Source organism: Seriola aureovittata, chromosome 12 (genome assembly GCF_021018895.1).
Source record: "Seriola aureovittata isolate HTS-2021-v1 ecotype China chromosome 12, ASM2101889v1, whole genome shotgun sequence".
In the NCBI taxonomy this organism is placed as follows: Eukaryota; Metazoa; Chordata; class Actinopteri; order Carangiformes; family Carangidae; genus Seriola; species Seriola aureovittata.
Window position 1 is genome coordinate 10,477,030 of NC_079375.1, and position 26,239 is coordinate 10,503,268.

Genomic DNA, 26,239 nt, shown 5'->3' on the forward strand with positions numbered 1-26,239 from the left:
CACCATAGATAAGCATCTTTATTGGGACACATACAATGTTGTGGAGGTAAGACTTAAATAACTTGCAGTTTTGTACATAATCACAGACATAAAGTGTGACTTCAATCACCACACATCACTTAGCTGAAGAGGGTACGACACGAAACACGACACTCAAATCTGGTCACATCGAGGATCATTTGGGGGCGTGGGTGGAAGGAGGAAACCACACCGTTTGATTTTCAAGTCATTACACAAAATGGACAGCTGATTAATAAAATGGCAAAGACCAATGTACACACTCATCCACACAGTAATACACAAACACACATGCACAGGAACAGTTCAGCTTCGAGCTGCTACGGCCGGAGCTTGCTGCTGATCGCTGGACTGCAGTTGTCTTCCCAGGTATTCCCTGTGAGAGGAAAACAACAGATTAGACTTTTCCGCTCCAACATAAAAAAACTTAATGCTGAATGAGATCAATTTTAATTCCCATCCACCTGATAGATAAAATGATTAATTGTAAGGTCTATAAACAAGAATTTTTCCAAAAATGTCAAAACTACTCCTTTAACTCAGTGTATTTCAATTCTCATCCAGGTGTCAGTTGAGTGGATTCAGGAACTTTAATATCAGTTGGAAGTTTTAAGTGAGTTTCTAATTTTCAGAATAGTCCTTTGCTTGTTCTTGACCCAGACATTATGTTATTTTAAATGTTGAAATATAATGCCACAATTTTGAAAGGTCACGCTTCTACTTCAGGTTTCTGTCCTGGCAGTAACATTTTCAGATGCGTTATCTTGACACTCACCTTCCTCCTACCAGAGATCTCAAATGCCTCTCACAAAACTAAAAATGGAAAAGGCTGGCAAACACTCCTAATGGTAGAAATTATGTTCTTAAATAAGTAACACCCAGACCACTGAGCGTTGACGCTGGCAAACCTCAAACGTCTTTATTTTCTGACAGAGCAACAAAGCTGTTAGGAGCTCCTAACAAAACCCTTTCCTACTTGTATTTTTACAGGCTGTTATTTTCCTACATTCACACTTATCTAAGTATCACAGCAGTAAGTTAATACAGCACAGTGAGCAGGAGTCACAGAAAGCAGCAAAAAGCATTCGCGATTCATTGACACTGTGTAGTTTTCTGTATGTTTCCACTTTTGTCTCGGGTCTCTCGTCCTTAAAAACGCCAAACAATTTTTGCTTTCTTAACTGCTGACCCCAACTTGGTGAACAGTCAAGTATTTTCCAAACAAAGCAGGTACACACAGAGGACGTTGTGTTTTTAAGGGTCAAAAGTATGTGCATATACCCGGGAATTTCACTGCTTAGCATAAAGTTAATTAAAGATGGAAAATTAAGTTTTATTTCCAATGCAAATGAAAACCTGCAGACTCTCCAAGGAACATGATTCCTCACACCTGCTCCAGGTCAGTTCATATCTATCAAACAACAGCTTTTAAGCCTCTGACCTTTAGATCACTTTCCCCTATTTCTGTCAAGTACTTACTCACAGTGTGGAGTAAAATTTTCCAATTTTAAGAGGGGAAAAAAAATATATATACTCCAACATCACAAATCTCAGACACTTGCAGATATATGTTGATTCAGAGCACAGCCAGCTAGTTAATAAAGGCAGATGGCAATGTAAATGGAAGGATGAGCCAGAGTTACGAAGTCAGTGTTCTGTAGACAGGGAGCTTTCTGATGAATGTATCTGCGGCTGCTGTGGAAATGAATATCTACTCTGAGAAAATCAGTCCAGGAGATGAAGCACAGCACAGCATGGTGTTAGTAACACTCCAATCAGGGGCTAAATAAGGAAAGAACCTAACATTTTAAAAATAACTGAATACATTACAATGTGATTCATCTTCGATCTGACCGAGGTGTGACTGAAAATGATCAGGTTTTACTGTATGGGAAGATGGCACCAGCCAATGAGAGTTGAAAAAGATACAACCTAATTTACAAGGCATCCCGTTTTTGCTTTGTTGTTGCGCAGGGAAACACATCCAAAGGGTGTGATTTTTACATATCGCGTCACTGAAAGCAATAAAGCAAATACAAGGCGAAATTTCAATCTGCTGAAATGCAGCATTCAAGGTCAATCTTCTTGTGCTTTCGCCCGCAATCACATCACATCACATTACATTCATCTGACAGAATTTTTTTTCCAAAGCAAAATACGAATTCAAACTAATGCTCAGCCAATCACATCGAGCGACACGACTCATTGTAGCTGCTGGATAGCAATGTAATAACAATCCCTTTATTGATTACGTCTGGCAGCAGCTGGTGCTCACAAAAGCCTGCACTCAGACTTTGGCACTTCAAAGCCAAATTACCAGTAAAAAAGCAACACGTGATTTTATTATTTGTTGCTCACACATCCACAAAAGGCACACAGGTGCTGGAGCCATGCGCAGGTTGCCTCCAGTCTGTGGCAGCAAGTAGTTTAATCGTTTCGTCTTTGTGCATTTGACGAGTCGCCATTGCAGACCAGGACTACAGACCACAGCCTCATAAAGCGGGACATGTACTTGTATTCACCAACAGCTGTTTCTTCTGTTGTGTGAAACTGCTGAAATTATCTGGGTTCCGTCTTAAATTTACATCGCGGTGAGACGTACTTCCGCACATTGATCTATAAATTTCAATAATTATTTGTTTTTTTTTTTCAAGGTAATGAAGATATTCCCAGTTTGGATATAAGATTAGGACCGTACCGTACCCCCCCCATTTTAAAACTTTTTTTGTTATCAAAAATGTCATTCATTCTATTTCTTCATTGCACATCTTATCAGGTGAAATAACATCAATTTCTTCTGTTCCATTTTCATTTGTATCCTGCTGACGCTTTATTAACCGATCATTGCTTGGTAGTAATTGACTCAGGTGTTTGTGATTGGTTGTTTCTATGACAAACATGCATCTCTCATAAACTCAGTGTGCGGATATTCAGCCTTTTCTTTTAATATGATGTCATTTTCCAAGGTACCTGCTCTATATAAAAAGGCCTTCACAAAGAGAGTAATTTAGATTGTGAAAAAGAGAAAAACACATTTTTGGAAATGTGTAGAGATTAGATTAGACAGATTTATGACATTACTGCCTTGAAAAAGACATTCTTCTTGGTTTAGAAAATGGTAAAGAAAAACTAGTAGGAGACATTTTGCACACAGTTGAGAAGCTGTGTCAACTCTAACGAAAGAATACAAATAAGGACAAAGTCATCTGGGAAATGATAAACATTCAATCACTGCAAATCAACAAGACCCCTCAATTCTATTCAGTGACAATTTCAGCAAAACACGGACTGGAGAGAGGAACATGAATTCAAGACCATTTGGTCCCTTGAAATTCTCACCAAGGTCAATTTTCTACTCTTTTACTTTTTTTTCACTCCCTCCCTCAGGCTTTTAAAAAGGAATACACAGTGATCTTGAACACACATTTGGGTATTTTGCTGGCCCTAAAAGCCAGGCTAGTGTATGAGATGGAATCTAATAATATATAATGACATTTGAACTATAGACTTCTGTAGAAACAACTGTGATTCACTCTAGACACTGAGGCCAGTACAGCATAAGGATAAAATGACTGTCAATAGCTGATGGGTTTAAACAACAAACCATCAGTATGGAGCTGAATGGAAAGATTACATCCATTCACAGCCTCTTCACGTTAGGAAAACAAACAGCAACTTTACAAAGCAGATTAAAAAGTTATAAGGATAAAAGAACAGTGCTTTGTTGGTTCACACATTCAACTGTGCTGTTGTCATGACAGCAGGAGCCTTCGGTAAGTAGGATGAGAAGATCACGGAAACAACGTCGACAACACAACCCACTCAAGGTGACAGTGGGTGTGGTGAGCTGCTGTAAAAATATCAATTAACTTGTGGGTGAATGGAGACCTTCTTAACACCAGCACCAACCAGTATTTTTTCATTCTGCTGTAGGATTCACATATTTCTGTTTTCATAAAGGCAATGAGTGTAGGCAGCGCACAATTCAATGCAGCACAACATCCTTGAGACATAACCACACCCCCAATGAGAGGTCCTAAGGAAGCTAGCGGAGAGGTAGGCCAGTACACAACAGGGAAAACCGACAATGACAACAATCCTCAAGTGTTTTTACTCATTGCGTCTTTCAAACCCCTTATATTCTTTCAACACAAATACAAGTCTGTGTTGCTGCGTCAGTACGGCTCAAGTACAGCACGATGTTGCCTGAAGCCTTGTTCATAACAGCAGAGGGCGTGGACGGATTGATACTTAGAAGAAGTAGACATCACAGGAAGTACAAAAACAAATTAATGTCTTTAGATATGATTTGTGTGCCGGGCTTTTAAATGACATGCTGCTGCTTTCACGTAGCTAAAAAGCAAGGTGAGAGTGGTGAAATATCTATTTTCATATCAAGTCAAATAAGAATATTAAGATGTGTGTTGAATTTTGAATCACTTTTCAACTGAGACTACAAATCATACACAAGTTAAACCCTTGAGCAGCGCTCAGGTGTTTCTTATCTTAACTGCATACTTCATTTTTCTTCAATCCATTTCCCTCTCTTTTTAATTTATCGCAATCTTTATAGAACATTACTCTCGCTCTTTTATTTTTATTCACCAAGAAAAGTAATAACATGAGGTCCAATTTCCAGGATTTATCATATGGCCACATACTGTCGACATTTTCTAAATTAGAATATTATCTTTGGGTTAAACCTTTTATAACTTCCAAATCTGCCCCCTCTCGACTTACCGCATTTTTCAGCCTATAAGATGCTGTTACACATAAAAAAAAAAAAAAAAGATCTACCCTACACTGGAAGATATAGTATTCAAGTGGAGTGGATAAAAAAATGTCTTTCTTTCTCTTGTGGATCTGATAATGAGTGTGATGTGTTTTTCCTTTCTTGTCGGTTACCGAAACAAGACTGAAAACCCTTTGTGCTGCGGTGAATGAACTGAATTCTGTTCACACTTCAGTGAACATACAGTTTACGTGGAACATTAAGATCACTTAGATGGGAAAACAGCACTACACTCTGATATTAAACACAGTTCCTGCATCCACAGTTGCTCCGGGAGCCGGGTGTGTTTTAGATAGCAGCGGCAAAACAAACACATTTTCACTTGTTGCTTGTTGATTTTTAGTGTTTCCAAGCAATCCAGTAGACACACACACAAAAAAATACACAACGATGATGGTGAGTTGAGTGTTTCGATCAAGAGCAAATCTGAGGAGTTGTACAGATCAAGTGTTGACCAGTGCTTGAGTAAAATAAAGTATATAAAGTCTGTAACGGTGCAGGTTTGGATGGAAGGTTTTTAAGGAGTAACAACATCAGTTTTTGAGAATTAAAAAAAAAAAAAGAACAATACCTCAGCTGATATATATAGTTTTATACATTAACACATTTCTGGTAAGGATCCTTTAAATTTTGTTATCAAGGAACTGTGACCAAGATATATACTGACCTGGACATCGAAAAATAAACTTGTCGGAGCTCTCTGATGGGCAAATTTATACGTGGGAAATAACTCATAAATTACCACAAACATATCGCTATCATTACTTCACTGACATTTCTCTGTGTTGTTTTATGGGCTGATTTTTACCCTGACAAACAGAATGTGGTTCAACTGAAACTTTAGGGGCTTGTTTTCCTAATGACACTATATGTATGATGAGTATGATGAGAGAAAACATCAGTCGCATCAATGAGTCTATGAATGTGTTCATACCAGTTGTGGACCATCAGCTTCTGCACAGCCAACAGGGCATTGTAACGGACTAGCTGGTCCTCGTGGTGCATGTGATTCATCACCAGCTGTTTTCCACCCAGCTGCTCAATCACCCTGAAATGGGAGGAATAAAAGGAATAATGGGTGAAAGCCTTTATCCACAAAGAGAAATGGTCTTATTTTCATAGGTCATTCAGCGGTCCGGCCTCAGGTAATTTAATCAAGCCTGACTGAAATTTTCTTTGTATTTTACGAAGGGTCACTGGTCTTATAAAAGGATATAATGCTTTCAAATGGGAAAACAGACCAGTGTGAGGCATGTGAAAATACAGTAAATGGTCTGAGCATTGAAAAGAAAAGTAGGTAAAAGTACATGCATTGGTTCTGTTACATACTTTGGGTAAATTGATCCTACTGGGGTTTAATTATCAATTTAAGGCTGAAAATGGGAAATACCAACCCTGAGATTCTGACAACAGGCGAATAAGAAAAACCATTATTGATCTGTCCGTCAAACAGTCTCACACCTAACCACATATGGAGAGGATGAGGTGAAGTGTCGAGATGTGACGAGGGTTCAGATTTGAACAAACATGGCACAACTACAGCCGCAGACAGGGTGCTGGCTGTTTTAAAGTAGAAGTTTTTGTTTGTTGAAAAATGACTTGATCCTGGTGAACTTTGGCAAAGTTTGTATTTGTTGCTTTCAGCTCGGTCGTATAAATAGCAAAGCACACGTATTAACTGTATCGAGACTGAAAGGTCAGGGTCTCCAGTTAGGCATGTTAGAGCGTTCCAGTTTCACTATAGGCATATTTCCCTCACCGGTTACAGTGGGCAGGAGAAATAAAAATCAAAGAATCAACAATGCGGTTTCCTTACTGTAAACTCGTCATGGGGCTTATGTGAAAACTAATTCTGCTATGAAGTTCCTGATGTTACTCAGCCTGGTCTGTCAGTCTGGACCACATCTACTGGACGCTTCAGTAGTGCTTAGATGCCGCTGCCATCTTGCTTTTGATGTAGATTCCCACTAAGTGTTCTCAGCCCCACACTTGTGGGTGGAAGTAGGTTTTTGCTGTATATCGAAACATCACAGTAGCTTCATGTTTTGATGCTATTTGGTTTTAACTGTAAGATGTCTCACCTTTTGCCACGTGGGTAATGTCGCACATACTCTCCAATGTCGTGAGCTGCCACTGCTATGACTTGAGGATCATCAGACACCTCCAACAGCCTTGTCAAGATCCTATCAAAGAGAGCCAGACAAAAGGAGAGGAATTCAAATAAAGAGGTCCGTCTGCTTCACAAAGAAAAGCAGATCAATCACACCTGATTTGTTCTGAAAGTATGTTTCAGATGCTCCTAGGAAAATACTTTTTTTTTTGAGAAAGCTTTATAAAAGATTAGCTAAGGTTATTTTCCCCAGAAGAAGTGGTTGATGCAGAGATTCAATGATCCTCAGCAGTGACACCTTAGGGTTCAGAGACAAAGTGTGGGTGAGATTTGGGGAAGGAGACTAATTAAAAGGAGGGTAATTTCAGCTGAGATGATGCCTGAGCTGATTACAGAGAGGACAGTGAGGAGACAATGAGATGGGCAGATAAGGTTTTTTACTGAATGTCAGTAGGCCCAACAGAGTGTGTGACTGGAATATCAAAGACAGATCACAAGGAATAAAACAAGTTTATGTCTGAGTTCGTGGATTGGACACACACTAACAACAAAAATGGGTCTTTTGAATACGTGTGTGACCAGTGACTTTTAATACTGATTTTGTCTTTCTTACTTTAATATTTTTTTAACATTAAGTTTCAATTTCACTTCATTAAAAAGCTGTTTAAAATGTGACATCATGTAAACATTATATATTTCTTAAAAACCTCAATCAATCAAAATTAACACCTTATTTTTTAGAAACACGACAATAAAGTGCTCACATTGACGATGTTTACCATGTTTACCATCTTAGTTTAGTCTGTTCAAATGTTAACATTTGCAATATTATTTGGCACTAAATGGGAATGTCATTAGTTTTGCAGGTAATTTATTATAAATGAAATAAATAAGTATTGAGTCAAAATTAGTTTTGAGTGAATGATTGTATGATAACACACAAAAGAAAATTACAATTCTTCCTGCGGGGGACATCAATGTCGCATTTCTTGTAAATCATCCAGTAGTTGTTAAGACATATTACTTAAAACCACAAATGTCAACGTATTGGTGGCGCTTGAGGAAAAGTCATGGGATCACCAGAGTCAGCAGGATTAATTCTCTGTGGAATATGAATGTCTGTGCCTAATGTCACTGTAATCCATCCAGCAGTTGTTGAAATAGTCTAAAACGATTGCGTTGTGCTAAAAGGATAAATCTTTGGATAAAATGAACAAACAAACCATGATGTTCATGAAGAAAAAGGGTTGGATTTTTAAAATATGTGCAAAAGAGAAAATGTCAAGCACTGGTATGCAGAGGAGCAGATGTATGTGGAGTTTTGATTAAAAAAAACATCTTAATTAGTTAACAATTAAAAAACTGACTATTTTTGATATTAACTGAAGCCGCACTCAGACCACAGGAGTTTTGGGCTGATGAATCCCCGGACACACCCCTCACAACAATCTCTGGAACCCAAACTCCAGAGGTCCGGACTCAGCAGTCAACCTACATCTGAAGGACAGGTGACTCTCATTTGAGGACTGCCATGTTCACATTCTGGCCAGAGAGGACCGATGGTTTGAAAGGAATAAAAGAAGCCATCTACGTCCAACTGGAACAATCATTACTAAACAGAGGAGGTGGGCTACGACAACACTTATCAGTTACAAAGCACAATCCACACCATGACTTGTGCGACCGAAAGGACTGACACGATGGCCGGGTAAGTAAACAACTCACATGTGACCTCAACAACTCTCAAGGTGGTAAAGACCCCACAAGACACAAGTCAGTTATAGCTGAATAAGCCTTGTAGATGAGAGGTGAAACATCTTCAGTGTAGTGTGTGATTCAATGTTATTTTCAAATCTTGTAGCGTGCGACGTGGCCCGCTTTCAAAATCGGCTAGAAATTTAGAGCTCCTGTTGTCTGATTAAAGCTTAAGGTATCAAAATGTATCAAAACTGCACGTACTGCTGATCCTCTGAGTCTGGAAAAAATGGTCAGTTCGACCAATGAACATTGTGATCCCTGGAGCCACACAGTTAGACTGGCTAAAATAAACTTTGAACTTTGAAGTTCATTTTCTCAACATTCATCCAGTTTCAATGAATCCAAAAGCAGTTTGAAAATTTATGATCTTTTCAATTTTGGAAACTCTATTAAAGCCTTATTTTCATTTTCAGCTTAAAGAAAAAACATCAAACTAAATTTATTTGAACATTTCACAATAAAATCATGTCTTGGCACATGTCCTTCAACAAGCTGTGCTTTCAGCTTCATTACTTTGTTTTACTGAATGTCAAGTTACAAGTTTAACAGGCCATGGAGAAAATGAAATGCTTTGCTACAGCACATGCTACATCTTACTTGAGGAGCTCATAGTTCTTCTCGTTCAGACGGACAGCGTTCTCACGCCAGAACTTCTCAGACTTGTGCACAGGACTCCATTCCAGGCGGCCGGACTTGAGTTCAGAGCTGTACTCATCAAATGAGCTGTGGATAAAGAATTCAAATATAAAGAGAGCACAAACAAAGTTTTTCAAACAAGTGAAGAGGACAGCCCAAGGATCACCAATGTTATTTGTCCCTCAGAAAATAAAGGAAATGCTACTTTCTCTCAAACATCTAATGTGAAGAGTACTGATTTAAAGCGAACTGAAAATCTAGAGGTTACCCACACATGTAATGAATACAGCATTAAAAATTTACAGAAATGTGTCTTTAGAAAATAGATTGGCTTCATATGAAGGTGATAGATTCACGTACAACAATATAATTACTTCATATAACAATGAATAATTAATTATCTTAAAAATACTCATTCAAGGATTTATTTTTATAGATTATTAAATAGTATATATATATATATATATATATATATATAGAGTTTTTTCACAAACTGTTCTGTGTAGCACAACTACTCATACTACTACTAAACCTTTTAGTAATTTCATGTTATTCCTGAAGAGGAGTGGACAGAGTACCTGAGATCCTGCACACTCTCTCCCAGCCTCTCCAGCAGGAACTTAATGTCCTCAGTGATGTCCTCGTCGTCGTACTTCTGCTGCTCGAGGTTCTCCAGCTGCTTCAGCACTTTGCACTGAATCATGGCCAAAGCGTACTCCTGACGAGTCTCCCGCTCTGCAGACTTCTCCAGGAGATTCTGTCAAAGAGAACAACAGAGTGAAGAACAGATGAATGAGCAAATAAATTCAATGTCCTGCTGAAACAATTAGTCAATCAATTGACTGGTTGAGCGACAGAAAATGAATTAACAAAGTTTGCAATTCATTGTTTAAGTCATATATTACGCAAAAAAGCCAAACAGTCAATTGTTACATCTTGTTTAAAGTTAGGGTTTATTCCCTCTCTTGTATTTATATGACTGAAAGTTAAACTTTGGGTATGTACTGTTGACTTGACTATCAAACTATTTTTAAAATGTAATCTTGACATCTATGAATTTGTGGTGGGAATTTTTCACCATTTTCTGATATTTTTTAAACTATATCAATTTATTGATCAATAAATAAAAATCCGTTAATCACATAAAACATAACAACAATTGATAGTTGCAGACTACAAACACATAAATAAAGGATTCATTGAAATGTGTACAGTTAGATATATTCACGCTTTAAATTATTCACAGTATACTACTGACCCTGTATGGATGTGATATGATTACCGTCTTTGTTGAATGGCTTGGCTCAGGTTGAACCCTTTGTAAAACATGAACAAATAAATGAAAGCCATAGATTCTGTTTTTTTTTTTTACAGTGTAAACCACATATAGTGATCACAGTCACAGTTACAGTAATCAACTGCTTATATGGGTCTTGGAGCTTGGGACAGAATCACTCCTATACAAACGCTGTATAAACAATTCGCTTATGGTAACCAAGCAGTCTGCTTACAGTGTTCATTCAGGTCTTTACATGCTTGACAACATATGGAAAAAGAACTTTACATTGTTGTAGCCTACTACTGCTGTGAAACTGTGAAATGTTCATATGAAGTTCTCTGACTTATTTCTCTGACTGTCTCTCGTCTCGTCTCACTGACTGACTGATTGGCCGAGTAGCATCACATGACCAGTGCCGTAAAGGCTAGAAAAGCTGCGTCAGTTAAAACAGAAACACAAAATGTCAATAATAATTCTCAATAATTTATAGGTTATAGGTCTGGGTCCGGATAGGACAGCAACCGGGTCTGGACCCTGATTGTGGTCCAACTATTACAGACTTCTGCCAACGGCTAACATTACCCTATTTACCAGAGATCGATTCTTCTTCGCCTCTCTATAACAGTAGCTGTTAGTGGCTGCACTGGCAACTTCCTGAGTAGGCTACTGATTTCCAGGAAAACTGACATTTTATCTGGATGTGAAACTATAAAGTTTATCATTACATTACGTGGTATCGGATCGGTAGTCGCCAATTCCTGTTCCAGTATTCTAGGCGGTACCGGTGTCATTTCCGATACCAATATCAGGATGAAAACAACTCTAATTCATATAACCCACTCCTAACATTTATTTACATAATTGAAGTTATGAATTTTCAAAGTAAAAGCTGTATTTCATTATACACCTCTTAAGGCAGAATTCAATTTCAGGCGCTGTGAGTGAGCTGTGAACAGAACTGTGCTACGACAAGAACACAATGTCCCAGTATTGTATTGTATTTTTGAAGCAAGATCTCTGGACAAAGTACCAGAAGCTCAGTCTCAGACTTTAATGGAAAGAAAATGGAGAGAGAGTGGAAACCCACTCCATACTCTGATTGAACCCTTTATGCCCACATTCAGGGCATAGCTACAGCTAGCAAACTACAAATATCAGGGTTTTTTTTTTCTTACAACATGTGATGTGTTCACAACATCTGTCTCAAACAGGGCGAATAGTGGTCAAGTCACAGCAAATGTTTAGGACCTGCTTGCCGTTGAAGGCATATGGTTAAAAGAAAATTCATGTTTTCTGGAACCTAGTTGAACATGCTTTTCAAAAAAAAAAAAAAAAAAAGAAGAAAAAAAACCCAGAGTACTGGAGTTAGGTTACAGCGAACACATCACAAACACTGCAGTGCTGCATTTCAGGATGTGATCAAGGACTTCCAGATGGCCCGGATTATTTAAGTCACATTGCTGGTCCCATGTGGCGAGCAGAATCATTTGCATAATTAGGACATTTGGGAAAAAAAGTGACATGCAGAACAATGTTGAATATTTTTGTTGAGTTTGTAGAAAAGAGAATTCCTACTACACATGATAATCCCAACTTTCTAAAAAGACACAACATTGAGAGCCCTTTTGTCTCAGCAAAACAATTCCCCATTTGTTGTTGAATGACAATGTTTTTGTACATCTCCTTACTTTACATCAAACACACACATTTCAAGGTGTGTGGAACGTCTCCAGGGAAAACCCACTGAACGTCAAGATGTTTCAGGGGCTCCCCTTTGCTGCCCACCATTGCTTTTAATTAGCTGAGATATAGCAGTCAAACTGAAGTACAAACTCTGACCAATTAAAAACAGAGGCCCTTTCTTTTATGGGTGCATTCACAAACACTTGATGTGACAGGTGCTGCCGAAACGATATGTGTGATGAATGAGCTTTGGGGGAAATTGAAAGCAGGAACATGTTCATCCCATTGAGGCAAACATAATACAAGATGACATAATCTCTAAAAAATGGTCTCAAACTAATTTCTTTAGGCAAATACAAGACACAAAAAAGGTGGTACATTAGGGCCACAAATGCCCATTTGCTTAGCTCACAATGACAGTGAAATACCGATAGAAACTGGCAGACAGAGAAGTACAAGAAACCATGAATAACTTCCTTAAAGTTGGGTTTTGAAAATCATCTAACTTTCCTCCACTGGTGTATAAGCTCATGTTTCAATCATGTAATCAATACCATTCATCACACCATTGTGCTCTGAGCAAGGTCACTGAGGCTGTCTGCTGTTGCTGGCTTGGACAAAACCACGTTTGTTAGCAAAAATATCAGTATATTAACTTTCAGAGGAGTCGACATCTACATAAAATGTAATATAATTTGGGACAACACAATCATTTCTATACTCTTCCTTAAAGACTCAGCCTTCTGAAGACCTGGCAGTTATCACATTGATTTTCAATGTATTTCCCTGATGTTCCAGACCTGTGTTGGTGCCTTGTCAGACTCACTAACTTCCTCTAGTTGAAAAGCAACTAAGCATGGGGAGATAAATGGGGCCCCTGCCATTAATTTAATTGTGTCATGGCATAGTAAGGGGAATTCATTACATGGCATGAACAGTAGAGCAAGTCCTGAGTCACAGCTCATAGGACTACATTAAATATTCTTTGCTGTTGTTTAACAGCTGTCATTTTAGATTGCTCTTGTTGTGATAAAGTATAGAGCCTAATTAAAAAGCAAATGTTCAAAGTGGTGTGCAAGATTTTGAAAAATGCACACTGACTACCTTATATCAGTATGAACGTGCTGGCATGGCATTATGACCTGCAAACTTTTGCAAGCACTTTTAAAAATATTTGATAGCTCTAAGTTTCGCCAAAAAGGAACAACACTTTTAGACCAGTGGTTTCCAGACTTGATCAAACCACAGTGACCCTTCATAGTGAATACCTTTTCATGGCAGCCCTTGATGAGCCGTTATTTACAGTGACAGATTTCAGTTGCTCTGACAGGCGTTTGTGTTTCTGACTACTGGAAAATTTACTGAAAATTTTCTGTACCTCAAAAATGTGTGTTGTGTGGTCTTAGCCTCTGCATAACTGCATATTTAACAGGGTTAACATGGTGGTTTATCTTAATGGCGTTTATTACTAATTTCTACCATTTGCTACTTTTGAAAGAAGAATATGAAATGTAGCTTGTGTGTAAATGTTACCTTGTTTTCATGTAGTAAATTGTTACTTCAAAAGTACAGTTAAAAAATAAAAATGCAACTAAATCTTGCAGAACCCCTTGAGAATCACTGGTTTAAACAAAGTGGAACAGCAACTCAGCCAGTGCGGTTAAAACATTTTTAGTGTAAAGTTGCATTTCAGCGACACACAGAACGAGTGAGAAAAATTCTCGACATACCCTGAAGGCAGCCAGAATGATTCGAGTGACCTTCTCCTTAACGGACTCCTGGAGGATGTCGGACAGGGCTGGCACTACGTTGTAGCGTCTCAACTGCTCACAGAGCTGAGGACTGAAGGCCAGGAGCCAAACACAGAAGATCATCTGGTACTGGAGCTGGAAGCCACACTTGTTGCTCAGCACCGCTGTGATGCTTGAATAGAAAAAAATAATATCAATAAATAATATACAAATAACAATAAACCACCTGTTTGCTAACAGAGGAGCTTTCACAGCTGTGTGCCTCCATGCTACAACTCCATTGTTGCTGATGATGGCTGAAAATGAAATGTTCAGTCTTTCAATGACAGAAGAGCTGTTCAAAATACAAAGTACAGTACTAATGACAACAGCAACACAGTGAGTCATGCATTTGCAGAAATAGCTGGTAAGTGCAGAGATGTGGATCTCATAGATGTGCAATAATTATCTGATAAAAACTAAGTAGTAAGGCTAGTTTTACAATGCTATATTCAGTGAGCCCTCTATTAGTTTGTTGCAGGTTTCTTTTATCTCAATGTCTCACACTGCTCCAACTACCCTCCCCTTTTCGAAACGTCGCTCCAGAATATACAGCATTCATGTCACAGGTGAGGAAATGTATGAAACTGTCAATTCAGTTCTCAGAAGATTTTTGACTATCTGAATAGCAAAACAACATAATTGTACACTTCACACCCAAAGAGGTATTTTTGAGAGTATTTTTTTTCCAGCTACATCAACAGAGAATGTTCAAAATTTACATTGGCTTTTAAAGATTTGCTGGCAGTTATTAATTATTTATGTTGTCCAGTTTACAAGCATCACATATAGGGTATCCAATATGAATCAAGTGAGAGCCACACGGAGAGCTCAGATCATATTATTGGACTCCCAGCAGCCTTTAAATAGTGAGTTTAATTTGCCTCAATCAGGATGGAGATTTCACCTCGGTAGAAGTGGCACTAACAGGTACATGAGGTTGCTAATTCCATCAGCTATTGGCTTTTTAAAGAAAATCTGATTTGGTCCTTCACTAGCTATGAATTCAACAGGGCAGTCTCTAGCTTCTGGCTTCTGTTTCTTTCTGCTTTCTCTGGATGGTGACAATTGTAATAGTGATGTTGGCTTTAACCTGTGTATTTGGGTGTTTTTTTTTTATTGTTGTTTTTACTCACTGCTGTACCTTTCTGTATTTTATTAATCACCAACTTCTGTCTGTAAGTCGTCCCTCAAGGATATTACAGTTTTACCAATACATTTACTCTTGTCCTGTACTTTTCCATTTTTCCTCTAATCCATTATATTTCAGAGGCAAACATTGTACTTTTTACACTACTTTACATTTGACAGCGATAGTTGTGCATTTCTTTGAAAATTAAAATTCAACACCAAAACAACAAATCATCAAAATATAAAACATGATTAATTTTTATTGATTTTACTTTACTTTTAAAGTATATTTTTTGGGGCTTTTGTGCCTTTATTGGACAGGATAGTAGAGAGAGACAGGAAATGGGGAGGCAGAGAGAGGGGGAATGACATGCAGTAAAGGGCCGTCCGATGCGGGATTTGAACTGGGGCCTGATGCAGCGAGGACTGTAGCCTCTACATATGCTCGACCCACTAGGCCACTCGACACCCCGATTTTACTTTACTTTAACATTTTATTTAACTATTAAAAAAAATTGCTCAAACTTGACTATAAACAGCATTACAATGTTTCTATAATACTGACAGAAGCCATTCAGCTGCATATTGAGTACTTTTACTTTTGTTGCGCTCATGGTTTCGTCTTCCGATATTGTAGCACAAAATCGTCAATGTTTGCACCACGGTTTCAGTCTCGGTTCCAGAATTATTAAGTTAAAGAATTTTTTTTTACTAAATACATATTTTCAAAGACTGTAAAAGTTTAGTAACCCTGTTCATAAGGTGTCATTACTCACCAGTTGACTCCATCAGCCTCCACCCAGGCAAATCTATACTCATTGACCCTCAGCATCAGCTGAAGGCACCCAGCCACACACTGGACATACTGAGAGCTCTGAAAAGGACAGAGGCAAAGGTTTACTCAAACAGGAGCAGGAGCCTGAGCTGTGTAATCAGGAAAACCGAAAAATGTTAGAAGGTCAACTACAATTAATGCAGTTCTGAAACACGGAGTAGTAGTAGTTGACAAGCAGAGACAGCACATGGAAGTACACCAGTCCAAAACTTGCATTACCATCACCTACCAAACCTGAGGCATTGCACATGCAGTCTATCATATGTATACATCAACACATGCTAGATCACAGACTCAATAGTACAATACAGAGCAATAGCAGGGAAAAGTGTCCCATCACACCTGAGCAGAATAATGTAAATTGAGATTAGAGTGGAGGAAGCTGAGAGGAGAAAATAGATTGCATTAATCTGTTAATTAGAAGAAGGTGAATAAAAGCAAAGAAGTCCAGCAAGAGGAACAAGCAACAGTGAAGACAGAAGAGTGGAGGAGTAGAGGTTACCTTGTTGAAAATGCAGAGAAAAAGATGAGGTTCAGTTATTAGATAGCGCTCGTGTCACTATATTTCTGAGCAAATTTCTCAGAATAATCACGCTATGCTCAGCAAAGTCTGGGATAATGGTAGGATGCTGCTTCTGTGCGAATGCTGTTCCAATTTCCTTCGTTATTATAATGTACAGCAAAAGCTGTGTCATGCGCTTTCAGCATTAAGGCGAAGTGGCTTACAACATGCAATTTTGTACAATTAAAACCAACAAGTGGCAGCAAACACCATGCTGTCTAAATGGAGAATTCCTCTTAAATTGCTTTAAAAGACTCAGGTCTCCAACATTCTGCAATTATTAATGAAAAACCTGAGTGCAAGAGCAGGATGGGAGAGAAAAAGAGGGGAAAGAAAAGATGTGAAAGTCCGGTGAGAGCTGACACTTTGCAGCTTGCACAAACCCCGCCTTTTTTTTTGGTTTTCTTGAAGCGCCAGGGTGACCGAAGATGCACTTCACTCATACTCACTTCACTGGGGGAAATAGTTCCTGCTCCTGAGCCTGTTTCTGGACCTGTACCATGTAGGTTCTAATGAGAGATAAACAAAAGAAACAGGTGCAAAATTGTTCACAAGCCAACGCTTCGAGGTGAGTTACTGGACTACACAGCATGCGCTGTATGTTTGAACACAAATGCAATTCAGTGACAAAAGGATGCTCACTGATTCGTTGGTCGGCTGTTGAAGAGAAAAATTAATATCAAACACAATTAAGAACACAGAGCTGGCTGTATCTGATTTGAAGACGACCTTCAGATATTTTAGAAATAGTGGTGTACAATACAGAAATGAAAAAGAAACTAGGAATCAATATTCAACTGTTTTATCATCCCACTCTTTGGTGCATACATCTGCCAAGGCAAAGCCAGCACCTACGGTGCAGCTTGAAATGGACCACCTCAAGGTCTGACCAGCCTGCTCAAAATCAATGTGAATAAATACATATATTAATTCAAGGTATAAAACAAGGTTTTCACTGTCAGCCCAAATAATACAACTTAATTAAGGGAAATTAACTGAGATAGAAATGAGAAATTATTTTGACTATTTAGATAATTATACTCTATGAAAAAAAGGTAATAAAATAAACCCCATGATATGAAGAAGCCAATGTCTCTATAAGTAGATGTTCCAATGTCTAAAAATAGAATAACCCACGACATGGACAAACGATAACGACAATAAACTCAATTATAGAGTATACTTTACACACAAACACTTGATTTGCACATCCCTGCTGCCATGACGATGAATCCAAATGAATTGGACCTTTCCTAACCACTACAGCAAACTTTAAAATTTCAAATGAGCATACATTTCAGACTTGTTAATTGTAAACATGCAATATGTGCTGTGAAAATTCATTACCTTGACGAGAGTACATTCATTGACTTTGGTGATGCTTGTTGCCTTTCTGTAACTGCTGTTTAACAGCTCCAACTTTGTTTCACCTTTATCATACAACTACTGCTAGTTACACTATACTGCAGTAGTTTGTTAGTCACATAAAACAGGCAGAACACATCATTTTAAAGCATTGTAAAATTACAAAATATTGTAAGAACAGTTTTGACTCCACATGTAGTTAATGCCATTGTGTACACTGTGACCACCATTTTAAATCAGGATTATTTATAGAGGCCTTTTACACATCAACAGATATTTTTGCAGCACAATTCTGACTGATGTACCTGTGAACTGAGCTGGCTTTTGATCCAGTTGAAGTAATAGTTCAGATCACTTCCCTCCATCAGATCACGGCCCCAGGCAGCCAGCTTGGCAATGATCCTCGCCGCCTAATATAGGAGGGACATATTCTTCATATTGCCGTGCATGAACAGTCTACCGACAGAAGGAACTTACAGCAGAGCCATCATTTTGCAATTTAACAATTTCGGCTTGTTATGTGCAAATGCGTCCTGTGATAAGACAGGAGCAAATTCATCTCTGCGATTTCCTCCTTGCCAGGGGAGGATGTGGAGAAGTATTGATGCTGTAATTTAAAAGCAACTGGATTGAGTTAAAGTACTGTGTCACAGACTTTGGGTCACACTATGCCCACCTGCTGGGTGCCATCTGGCAGGTATTATTAATTGAGTCATGGGTGCCCTTTCATAAGTACTCAGTTTGTCGGTTGGTGGTCATCCTTTTCTTTTTTTCTTTTTTTTTTTTTTTTTTTTTAAAAAGGATGGCCGGGAAAAATCATTACTTTAATTGCCTTTTATTGAGGAAAAAGAGGGAAGGTTGCTTTGTGAGGAATAATTGATGCCTTGCTATGATTAGAAGCAGAGTCCATCTGTGAAAAATTCATGGCCATTAAAAATTTAATGGAATACAACCTTTTTATCTGGAAAAATAAGATCAGGCTATGCTTAATTAGCTTGTGTTAATTGCCTGTGTTCTGCTCTGGGATTGCACTGGGTTTTACATGCACAAACTAGTCAAACATTGCAGGGAGAGTGTGAATTGCAATATGTCCTGTATTCTGATTTTCCCAAATTTCTTAACTCACCATGTGGACAGTAAAAAGGTCCTGACGATTCAGCATGGGAAGGAAGTAGGACCAGGCGGTGTTCTTCGTCTTTTTGGCGTAGTCGAAGAAGATGTTCACCCTCTGATGGTTCTCCTGAGGGACAGTTGTGATAAAGTCATAGTTGAGCACTTGGATTGTAAACTTACATAGTAAACTAATGCTAATACAAAAGTGATTACCAAAGAAGTCAAGATCTAAAAACAGTCATAATGAAGTCTGATGGCTTGATTAAAGGTGCAATCACTCAATACATTTCAATAAAACTATTTCATTAAAACAACCATAATGTATCAACAGTGTAGAAGTGATGACACTGGTTGTTGCTGGGATTTTAGATGCTAGAAAATGGTTTAAACCCCACACCCTGAGCACTTTATACTGACGCAGAGTTCCCATTATATTTGTTTAACAGTAGCAGTAGCAAAACTATCAAACTGTAACATAACAATATCACATTTATATTTGAAGAAGTCCAGCTCTGGGAAAAAGATTACTTACGATTTAACTGCATATTCCCTAATTAAATAATGTCTATTTCTCAATCAAAACTTTGAGTTTTTGTTCAGCTATAGCAAATGATTTCCCATTAGTAGTCTATTCTGAAATTTTCACAATTTGATAAAAAAATTCATCAAAATGCACTAGGAGTATCTCTGTCTATTTTCTGTGGCACACAAAAATGAATGGAAAAATTTGCAGCACCAGAAAATCAACACTTTCTCAGAAATTGGCATCAAATTTCAATATTGTGTCCTGTCAATTCGCTATTTTTCCCTGTAAGCTAAAAAAATTTGACAGGATATTGGAATGCAAACTAAACCTAAACTAAAACTCTTTTTTGGTTGGAGTAAAATGATGTGATCCTTCCTAGTTTTCTGACCATGGTCTGACCATCTTCTCAAATTGTTTCTATGTATGTATGTGCATGTCCCATTCATCCAAAGTCAGTGGGTCTGTTTGTGTACCTGCAGAGTGTCATCAATCAGAGTCAGGATGTATTGAACCGTCTGCTCCTTGGAGATGTGGGCCATCAGATTCAGAAAGGTCTTTGCACACTGAGTAAACACAAAATAGATAAACAGAAACTCAATAAAACTCAAAACCCATGCATTTCTTGACAAATTGAACAAAAAAGCTTTTGTCTTTATTCTGCCTGGCACCTCTAAAAACAGTCCACAGGGTCCAACTCAGGTGAGCAAAATTCAAGGTGTGTGTGTCTGAAGGCTTAACCTCTCAGCATGGTCTGTGCGGTGACCTATGCTCTTGTGCGTGTGGGCGTTGCCACTGGTCTCAGACACTGTGGTGGGCACTATACACTACATATTATCTATAGGAAGTACATAGGAAAGCCGCCGTTGAAGAGGAAAACAGGTAAACCTTTACAGCGCCTATGTGTGATTACTGTATAGCGCGTGTTTGGTTTTCTACCGGCAGTCCTGGTTTTTATTGATGTATTGTTATCTAGTTGCTGGTGTGTGTCACATGACACAGGAGGTGAAAAAGGAAGACTAGTATTAAAGCTTTTCAAAAACCAAATCAAAGCTGTTTTTTTTTTTTAACTCTCTTTTCAGGCAGAATTGTAATAATTATCATAAGAGAAACAAATTTTCTTCTCTGCCCCAGTGCTTCTGTGCTGTGATGCATCAGCTCCGTAGGCTCAAAAGAAGATTAGAAACTACGTAATCTATGTTTTTATTGGTTTTAAAAAAGATCCAATTTCCATATAACTGGTTGTCAGGTTGGGTTGCACGGTGGTGCAGTGGTTAGCGCTGCCTCACAGCAAGAAGGTTCCGGGTTCGAGTCCCGGCTCGGCCGTGGGATCTTTCTGTGTGGAGTTTGCATGTTCTCCCCGTGCAAGTGTGGGTTCTCTCCGGGTACTCCGGCTCCCTCCCACAGTCCAAAGACATGCAAAATGGGGACTTCGCTAATTGGATACTCTAAATTGACCATAGGTCAAGGTGACCATAGGTCAATTTAGAGTGTGAATGGTTGTCTGTCTCTATGTGTTTGCCCTACAATGGACTGGTGTACCCCGCCTCTCGCCCGAAAAGATGCTGGGATAGGCTCCAGCCCCCCCGCGACCCTACTAGAGGATAAGCGGTAGAAAATGAATGAATGAATGGTTGTCAGGTTGGTTTAGAAGGTTAAGAACTAAAGATCAAATTCTAAGGGAGGAGCTGCCATATCACGAATCACGAATAAGACCATTAGCTAAACATACAAAAATGCATAGATAATGTAAAGGACTATACCTGATGTCCTTCATTGGTCAGAATGACCTGTTTCTCCTCAGAGTTGGCCACTTCAAACTTCTTGATGAACTCACAGTCCTCCACTGAGATCATCTGACTCCTAGAAGACAATTAATTGAGACAATACCACTTTAGCACAAAGCTATCTTCATGTGTGCAGCATCATTCATTTCCTTTACTACTGGGGCAAGACATATAACACACACGTACAGTATACTGCTGAACCTCACACTGGCGGAGTGGGCTTTGCCTTGTCACTAGCATGCTGCTTCTAATTGCAATTGCACAATAATGGCAATGAATCTGGAAATTCCACATGTTCTAGTTTAGGCAAAATACACCATGTATAGTGCATGAAGACAGGCAGTTATAGTAAAAAACATTGTAGTACTATAAATCCATACTGAGTGAAAGAAGGAATCAAGTAATCAGATGATTTGTTAGGAGTGATACTATGAGTCAAAAGTCGGATCTGCTGTATTAAAACACACAAGCTGAAAGAGGAAGTATCACTCAAGACAGTGAATCACAACTCACAAACTTTAAGATTAGCACACTGCACTCTGCCTGTAATGTAACACTGATATACTCAGAAAGATTGATGCAATGAGAGCTTAACTCGCCTAAGAACTGTTTCACATGCTGACTTAAAGCTATAATACAATATCACACCAAAATATGACATATATAAAGCTTGTAGGGTGTACATTTTTCTAACTCATATAATTAAAGCACTGAAACCTTTCAATATCATTAAAAGTAGACCCCCAGAAGAAAAAGAAGAAGAAGAAGAAGAAGGTATGTAAATGGAGTTGACAACATATTGAAACAGCCTTTGCAGCCTAGTCCAACATCACCACCCATTATGATCTCAATAATAAACATTAAGGAGAATGATTACCTACAGAACATTTATATGTCTTGTAAAAGCAGAAGTCATGGAAGAGCTGTTGTATTAAAATGCATTAGATTGTTCAGGTGTACCCAGCAGACTGTCCAGTGAGTGTATGTTAACATGATATACTGCTGTAACTTGTACTCACTGCAGGTAGGACTGCCAGTTGACCAGATTAGCCCGCACCTCAGCTGCCTTTGCAGCAATGATGTTGGTGGGGACTGCAGCGTCCACAGCCCCGCGGATATCCATGCTGTGATATGTCCACTACAGTATATGTCAGAATAAAAATCCAACACCACCTGGATGGAATCACCACAATTAACATCAGTGTCTCAGGATTAAGGGCAATGTTACCGGTTTTGGCTTGTTTTCTGTGTGTGTTTATTACAAAGTAAAAAAATTGCTGATAGCGCACAACAACAAACAGCCAGCCAAGAATTTAACGCCTGATGCTGTGATGTATATCTGATAATCAACGAAATATGGTATACGAGCTACCTAGCATGTTTAACAGAGCTACCAGGAAGAAAGCCACCATAGAGCTTATTTTGAGCTACAATCGATTTACCACTGATGATATTTCGACGTGTGGCAGAAATATTTCATCTCAAAAGTTTAATTCTGTCGGTAGTTAGTCCAACCGCTGCAGCTGAAACCGCTAGTCACAGGTCATGCTAGCTAACTAGCTCCAACCAATGTCACGACAAGTGACGATGAGTCCTCCGAGAGCTGAGATAAAACAACGCAGTGCATACATTTTGGCATTAAACTCTATTAAGGTCGTATCCAGATATAACGCGTACATATTAATATGTCAAGTTCCCATTTTGTCAGTGACACAGATATCGCCGTTAGCTAAGCGATTGCTGGAAAAAGCTAGTGAAATAAGCTGAGGATGCTAACCTGCGCTAGCTGTGCAAACATAGCTTCTCTTCCATTTTAACACTGTGTCAAAAAAGACAACCGCTACAAAGGCAATAACATATTCAGAATAACAGAATTCGGCAAAAGATACATTTTCCAAACTGTAGCATATTATATAAGAAGTAAGTAAGTAGAAATTCAGATGAATTACTCACCCTGCTACTGTCCTGTGCGAACAGCTGAGAGACTACAACACGGCGTCACGATCTATCATGTGACAGTCAGTCACATGCTCTGCCTCAGCCTGACTCCTGCAGAAGTAACACAGGACTGAGGAGCCTCGGTTTCAGCTCAGAATAAATCCAACCGAAATGGTAACATTTTAAACACCATTGTTACAGTGCCTTAGCATAAACAGCGATTCAATAATTACGCCTATGCTGTAAGAGGTGTGCTAAATTACTTTACAGGGGTGAAAAACTAGAACTGTACTTATACTACGTACAAATTAGATTTTAGATTATGATTTTGCATACAAAATATATTATAAACTCAGGAAATGTGACGGAATTTTATTGATGAAACTACACAACAGCTACAACAGTCAAATGCTACTTACATATTAATGCATTGGTAATAAAAATCCAATAATATATAAAATAGTATAACAATAGGATATAACAACTGTTAATTGCTCTTTTTTTGCATCGCCTAGTTTTAGCAAATAATACTTTCATGCTTGTACTTCAGTAATATTTTCAGTGCAGGACTTTTACTTGATATAGAGTTTTTTTTCGCAATGCAGCATTTCTACGTCTTCCCTCCACTGGGTATAAATTAAATAATATTGTGTTACTCCTTATTTTTTCTCCTCTGTAAACATGGTGGAAATGTGGTGCTATAATGCAGTGCTATTATTTGAGGTTACTAAGCCAATTCAGTTTAATTTCCTAAACTTATGAAACTGATTGGACAAGATAGACTACAGGAAATTCCTCATGATTAGTAATGATAATAATTATAATAATAAAAAATAATAGACTCTTTTTACCTATAAAATACACTGAAATGATAACGTAGACACACAATGGATAAATATAACATAAATAAACGAATAAGTACTAGATAACATAAGTACAAATTCTAAAGGAAAAGGTTGGACATTACAAAAAGGACTGTTACAATAAAAAAAAAAAAAAAAGGTAAAATGAGTTTTGGGAAGATGCTACTGATATGGTTTGTCTGACATGCTCAGGCAGGGAGTTGATGTAATGACTGAGGAACTCTATACTCCCTCGTTGTCCTTTTAATAACTTACTAACTTTGTCCAAAACCCCTGCAGTGAAATGTGAAACTGATACAATCAAAGTGGACTGTCTGTGACTTTGCTGCCTGAGCATGGACAGGACTGTAAATAGCCTCTACAAACAAAACCAATCTTGGAAAGAGAAGCAGATTAAGATAATACTGTGATTTCCTGTCCGTCAGTAATATTTCTGACATCCTGATGGGGGCGAAAAAATTAAAATCATGTGACTCAAGCCAATCAATTACAATCAGCTGTGTTATCACTTGGTGGTGTGCTTTAACTTTGTGGCTTTGTCAGGATGACGGAGGGCTAAAGTCAGTTGATTGCTCACACTGAGGAGCTTTGATCAGCGTTTATCCTTGTGAGTCTGTAATGAGTGGCACGACCACGTATAACATGTTAGAGGCTCCTCAGTAAACTCCTGAACAGACTAGTAACACAGTTGTCATCTCAGGAGTTAAGTGTGTGTCTGTGTTAATGGTTCTAATGTCCACTGTGGCCATATGTTTCCTCTACAAAGACCAATTACCAATGTGTTTTAATCCTTTGTATTACATGGGAATTCATCAAGAAGCATATATAATCACGAATGAATCCACGTCTGTCACTAGTCTTCCTCTCCGTCCATCTCACTCAGACACTAAGACCTCCTGGCTTAATCTGGCCTAAGCTGGTGAGACAGTAAAGCACAGAGGAATCAGGATTGCATCCAGTAGGAACATTGTCCTAATCCCCTTCTGCCCTCTCCTTTGTGAACACTCTTCTCTTTGTCAGGGTCGCTGATGCTTTTTTTTTTGTCCTCCCTTCTCTCTCTCTCTCTCTCTGTCACAATGCGCTTCAGAAGAGACGCCGTGAAAACATAGAGGAAAGGAGCAAGGAGTGTGTGGATTTCTTATGATCTCAAACGGACTTGAGCCTCACGTGGCGAGTGAGGCCTCATGGTCGGAGCATGCCATGTGCTAGAGCGGTGAGGCAGTGGGAGATCAGGCCCACGTCTGCTCTGTGGGGGATCAGACGCACCAGGGCCCTGATGTGGCAGCGGATACGGGGACTGGCCCGGGCCTGCCGGCATGGTGCGGGGTACCCGGTAAACTACAATGACCCGGACCGAGAGGAACAGGAGATGGTGTGCCTTGAGGTATGCATTTTTTTCACATGAAGCGTTACTAGAGTTGACGACAGCCTCATTATCATAAACCTATCTCCGATTATTACTTTGGAGCTGATTTTCATGGAGAAAAAGTCACCAACCAGTCAAGTAAAACCACAACTGTACATAAGTAGAGTTTATTTTGCTCAGAGCACATATTTCAGATATGTTTTGAATCACGCCATGCTGATCATTGTGTTGTTTATTTGTTGTTGCACTAGGAAGGAGCCACGGATAACAAAAGAACATAAGTCTGTTGCTGAAAGTGTTCTGTCAAAAGGAATGATTTTGACATTTGACTAATTAAACATAGAGTAGCAATACCACTCCAAATAATATTTCTTTATTATTAATTGCATGCAGTAAATGAAACATCCCTCATACTGTCTACTGTTGTTGTTGTTGTTATTGCAACCAGATTGCTCTTGTCCGAGTGTCAGCAGCCCTTCTTGCTTCTTTCCAAACCTCTATTTAGGGAAGTACTTCCTGTCTGAATGAAGCTTAAGAAGATTAAAAGAAAAAGATGGTGTGTCTTAAAATAGTTTGAAACCAGTCATTAGAAATCTAAAACAAGTTGCATAGTCAGTGACACTGACAGTCAAAATACATGACAGCCAGTATTAACACCCAATGTAATGTAATGTAATGTAATGAGAAACA

General features: G+C 38.6%; 2 protein-coding genes across 3 annotated transcripts in view; one reads left to right on the forward strand and one right to left on the reverse strand.

Moving 5' to 3' along the window:
• Window positions 1-23,435, reverse strand: atp6v1h (ATPase H+ transporting V1 subunit H). Of its 2 annotated transcripts, XM_056391713.1 has the most exons (14): window positions 23,336-23,435; window positions 22,402-22,555; window positions 21,359-21,458; window positions 20,072-20,161; window positions 19,086-19,199; window positions 18,265-18,369; window positions 17,044-17,103; window positions 15,974-16,071; window positions 14,007-14,199; window positions 9,893-10,071; window positions 9,276-9,401; window positions 6,892-6,993; window positions 5,745-5,858; window positions 1-394 (listed from the first exon to the last, which is right to left on the reverse strand). In XM_056391713.1, the coding sequence occupies exons 2-14, from the start codon at window positions 22,503-22,505 to the stop codon at window positions 325-327; spliced, it is 1,455 nt and encodes a 484-aa protein (XP_056247688.1). In that variant the 5' UTR covers window positions 22,506-22,555; window positions 23,336-23,435; the 3' UTR covers window positions 1-324. The 2 variants fall into 2 exon arrangements, with proteins under 2 accessions (XP_056247688.1, XP_056247689.1); XM_056391714.1 differs by lacking the exon at window positions 17,044-17,103.
• Window positions 23,410-26,239, forward strand: part of rgs20 (regulator of G protein signaling 20) — a 13,785-nt gene continuing 10,955 nt past the window's right edge. The window contains exons 1-2 of the mRNA XM_056391715.1: window positions 23,410-23,494; window positions 25,271-25,567. Of these exons, the coding sequence (XP_056247690.1) occupies window positions 25,379-25,567 (189 nt within the window). The 5' untranslated portion in view covers window positions 23,410-23,494; window positions 25,271-25,378. The remainder of the gene's footprint in view (window positions 23,495-25,270; window positions 25,568-26,239) is intronic.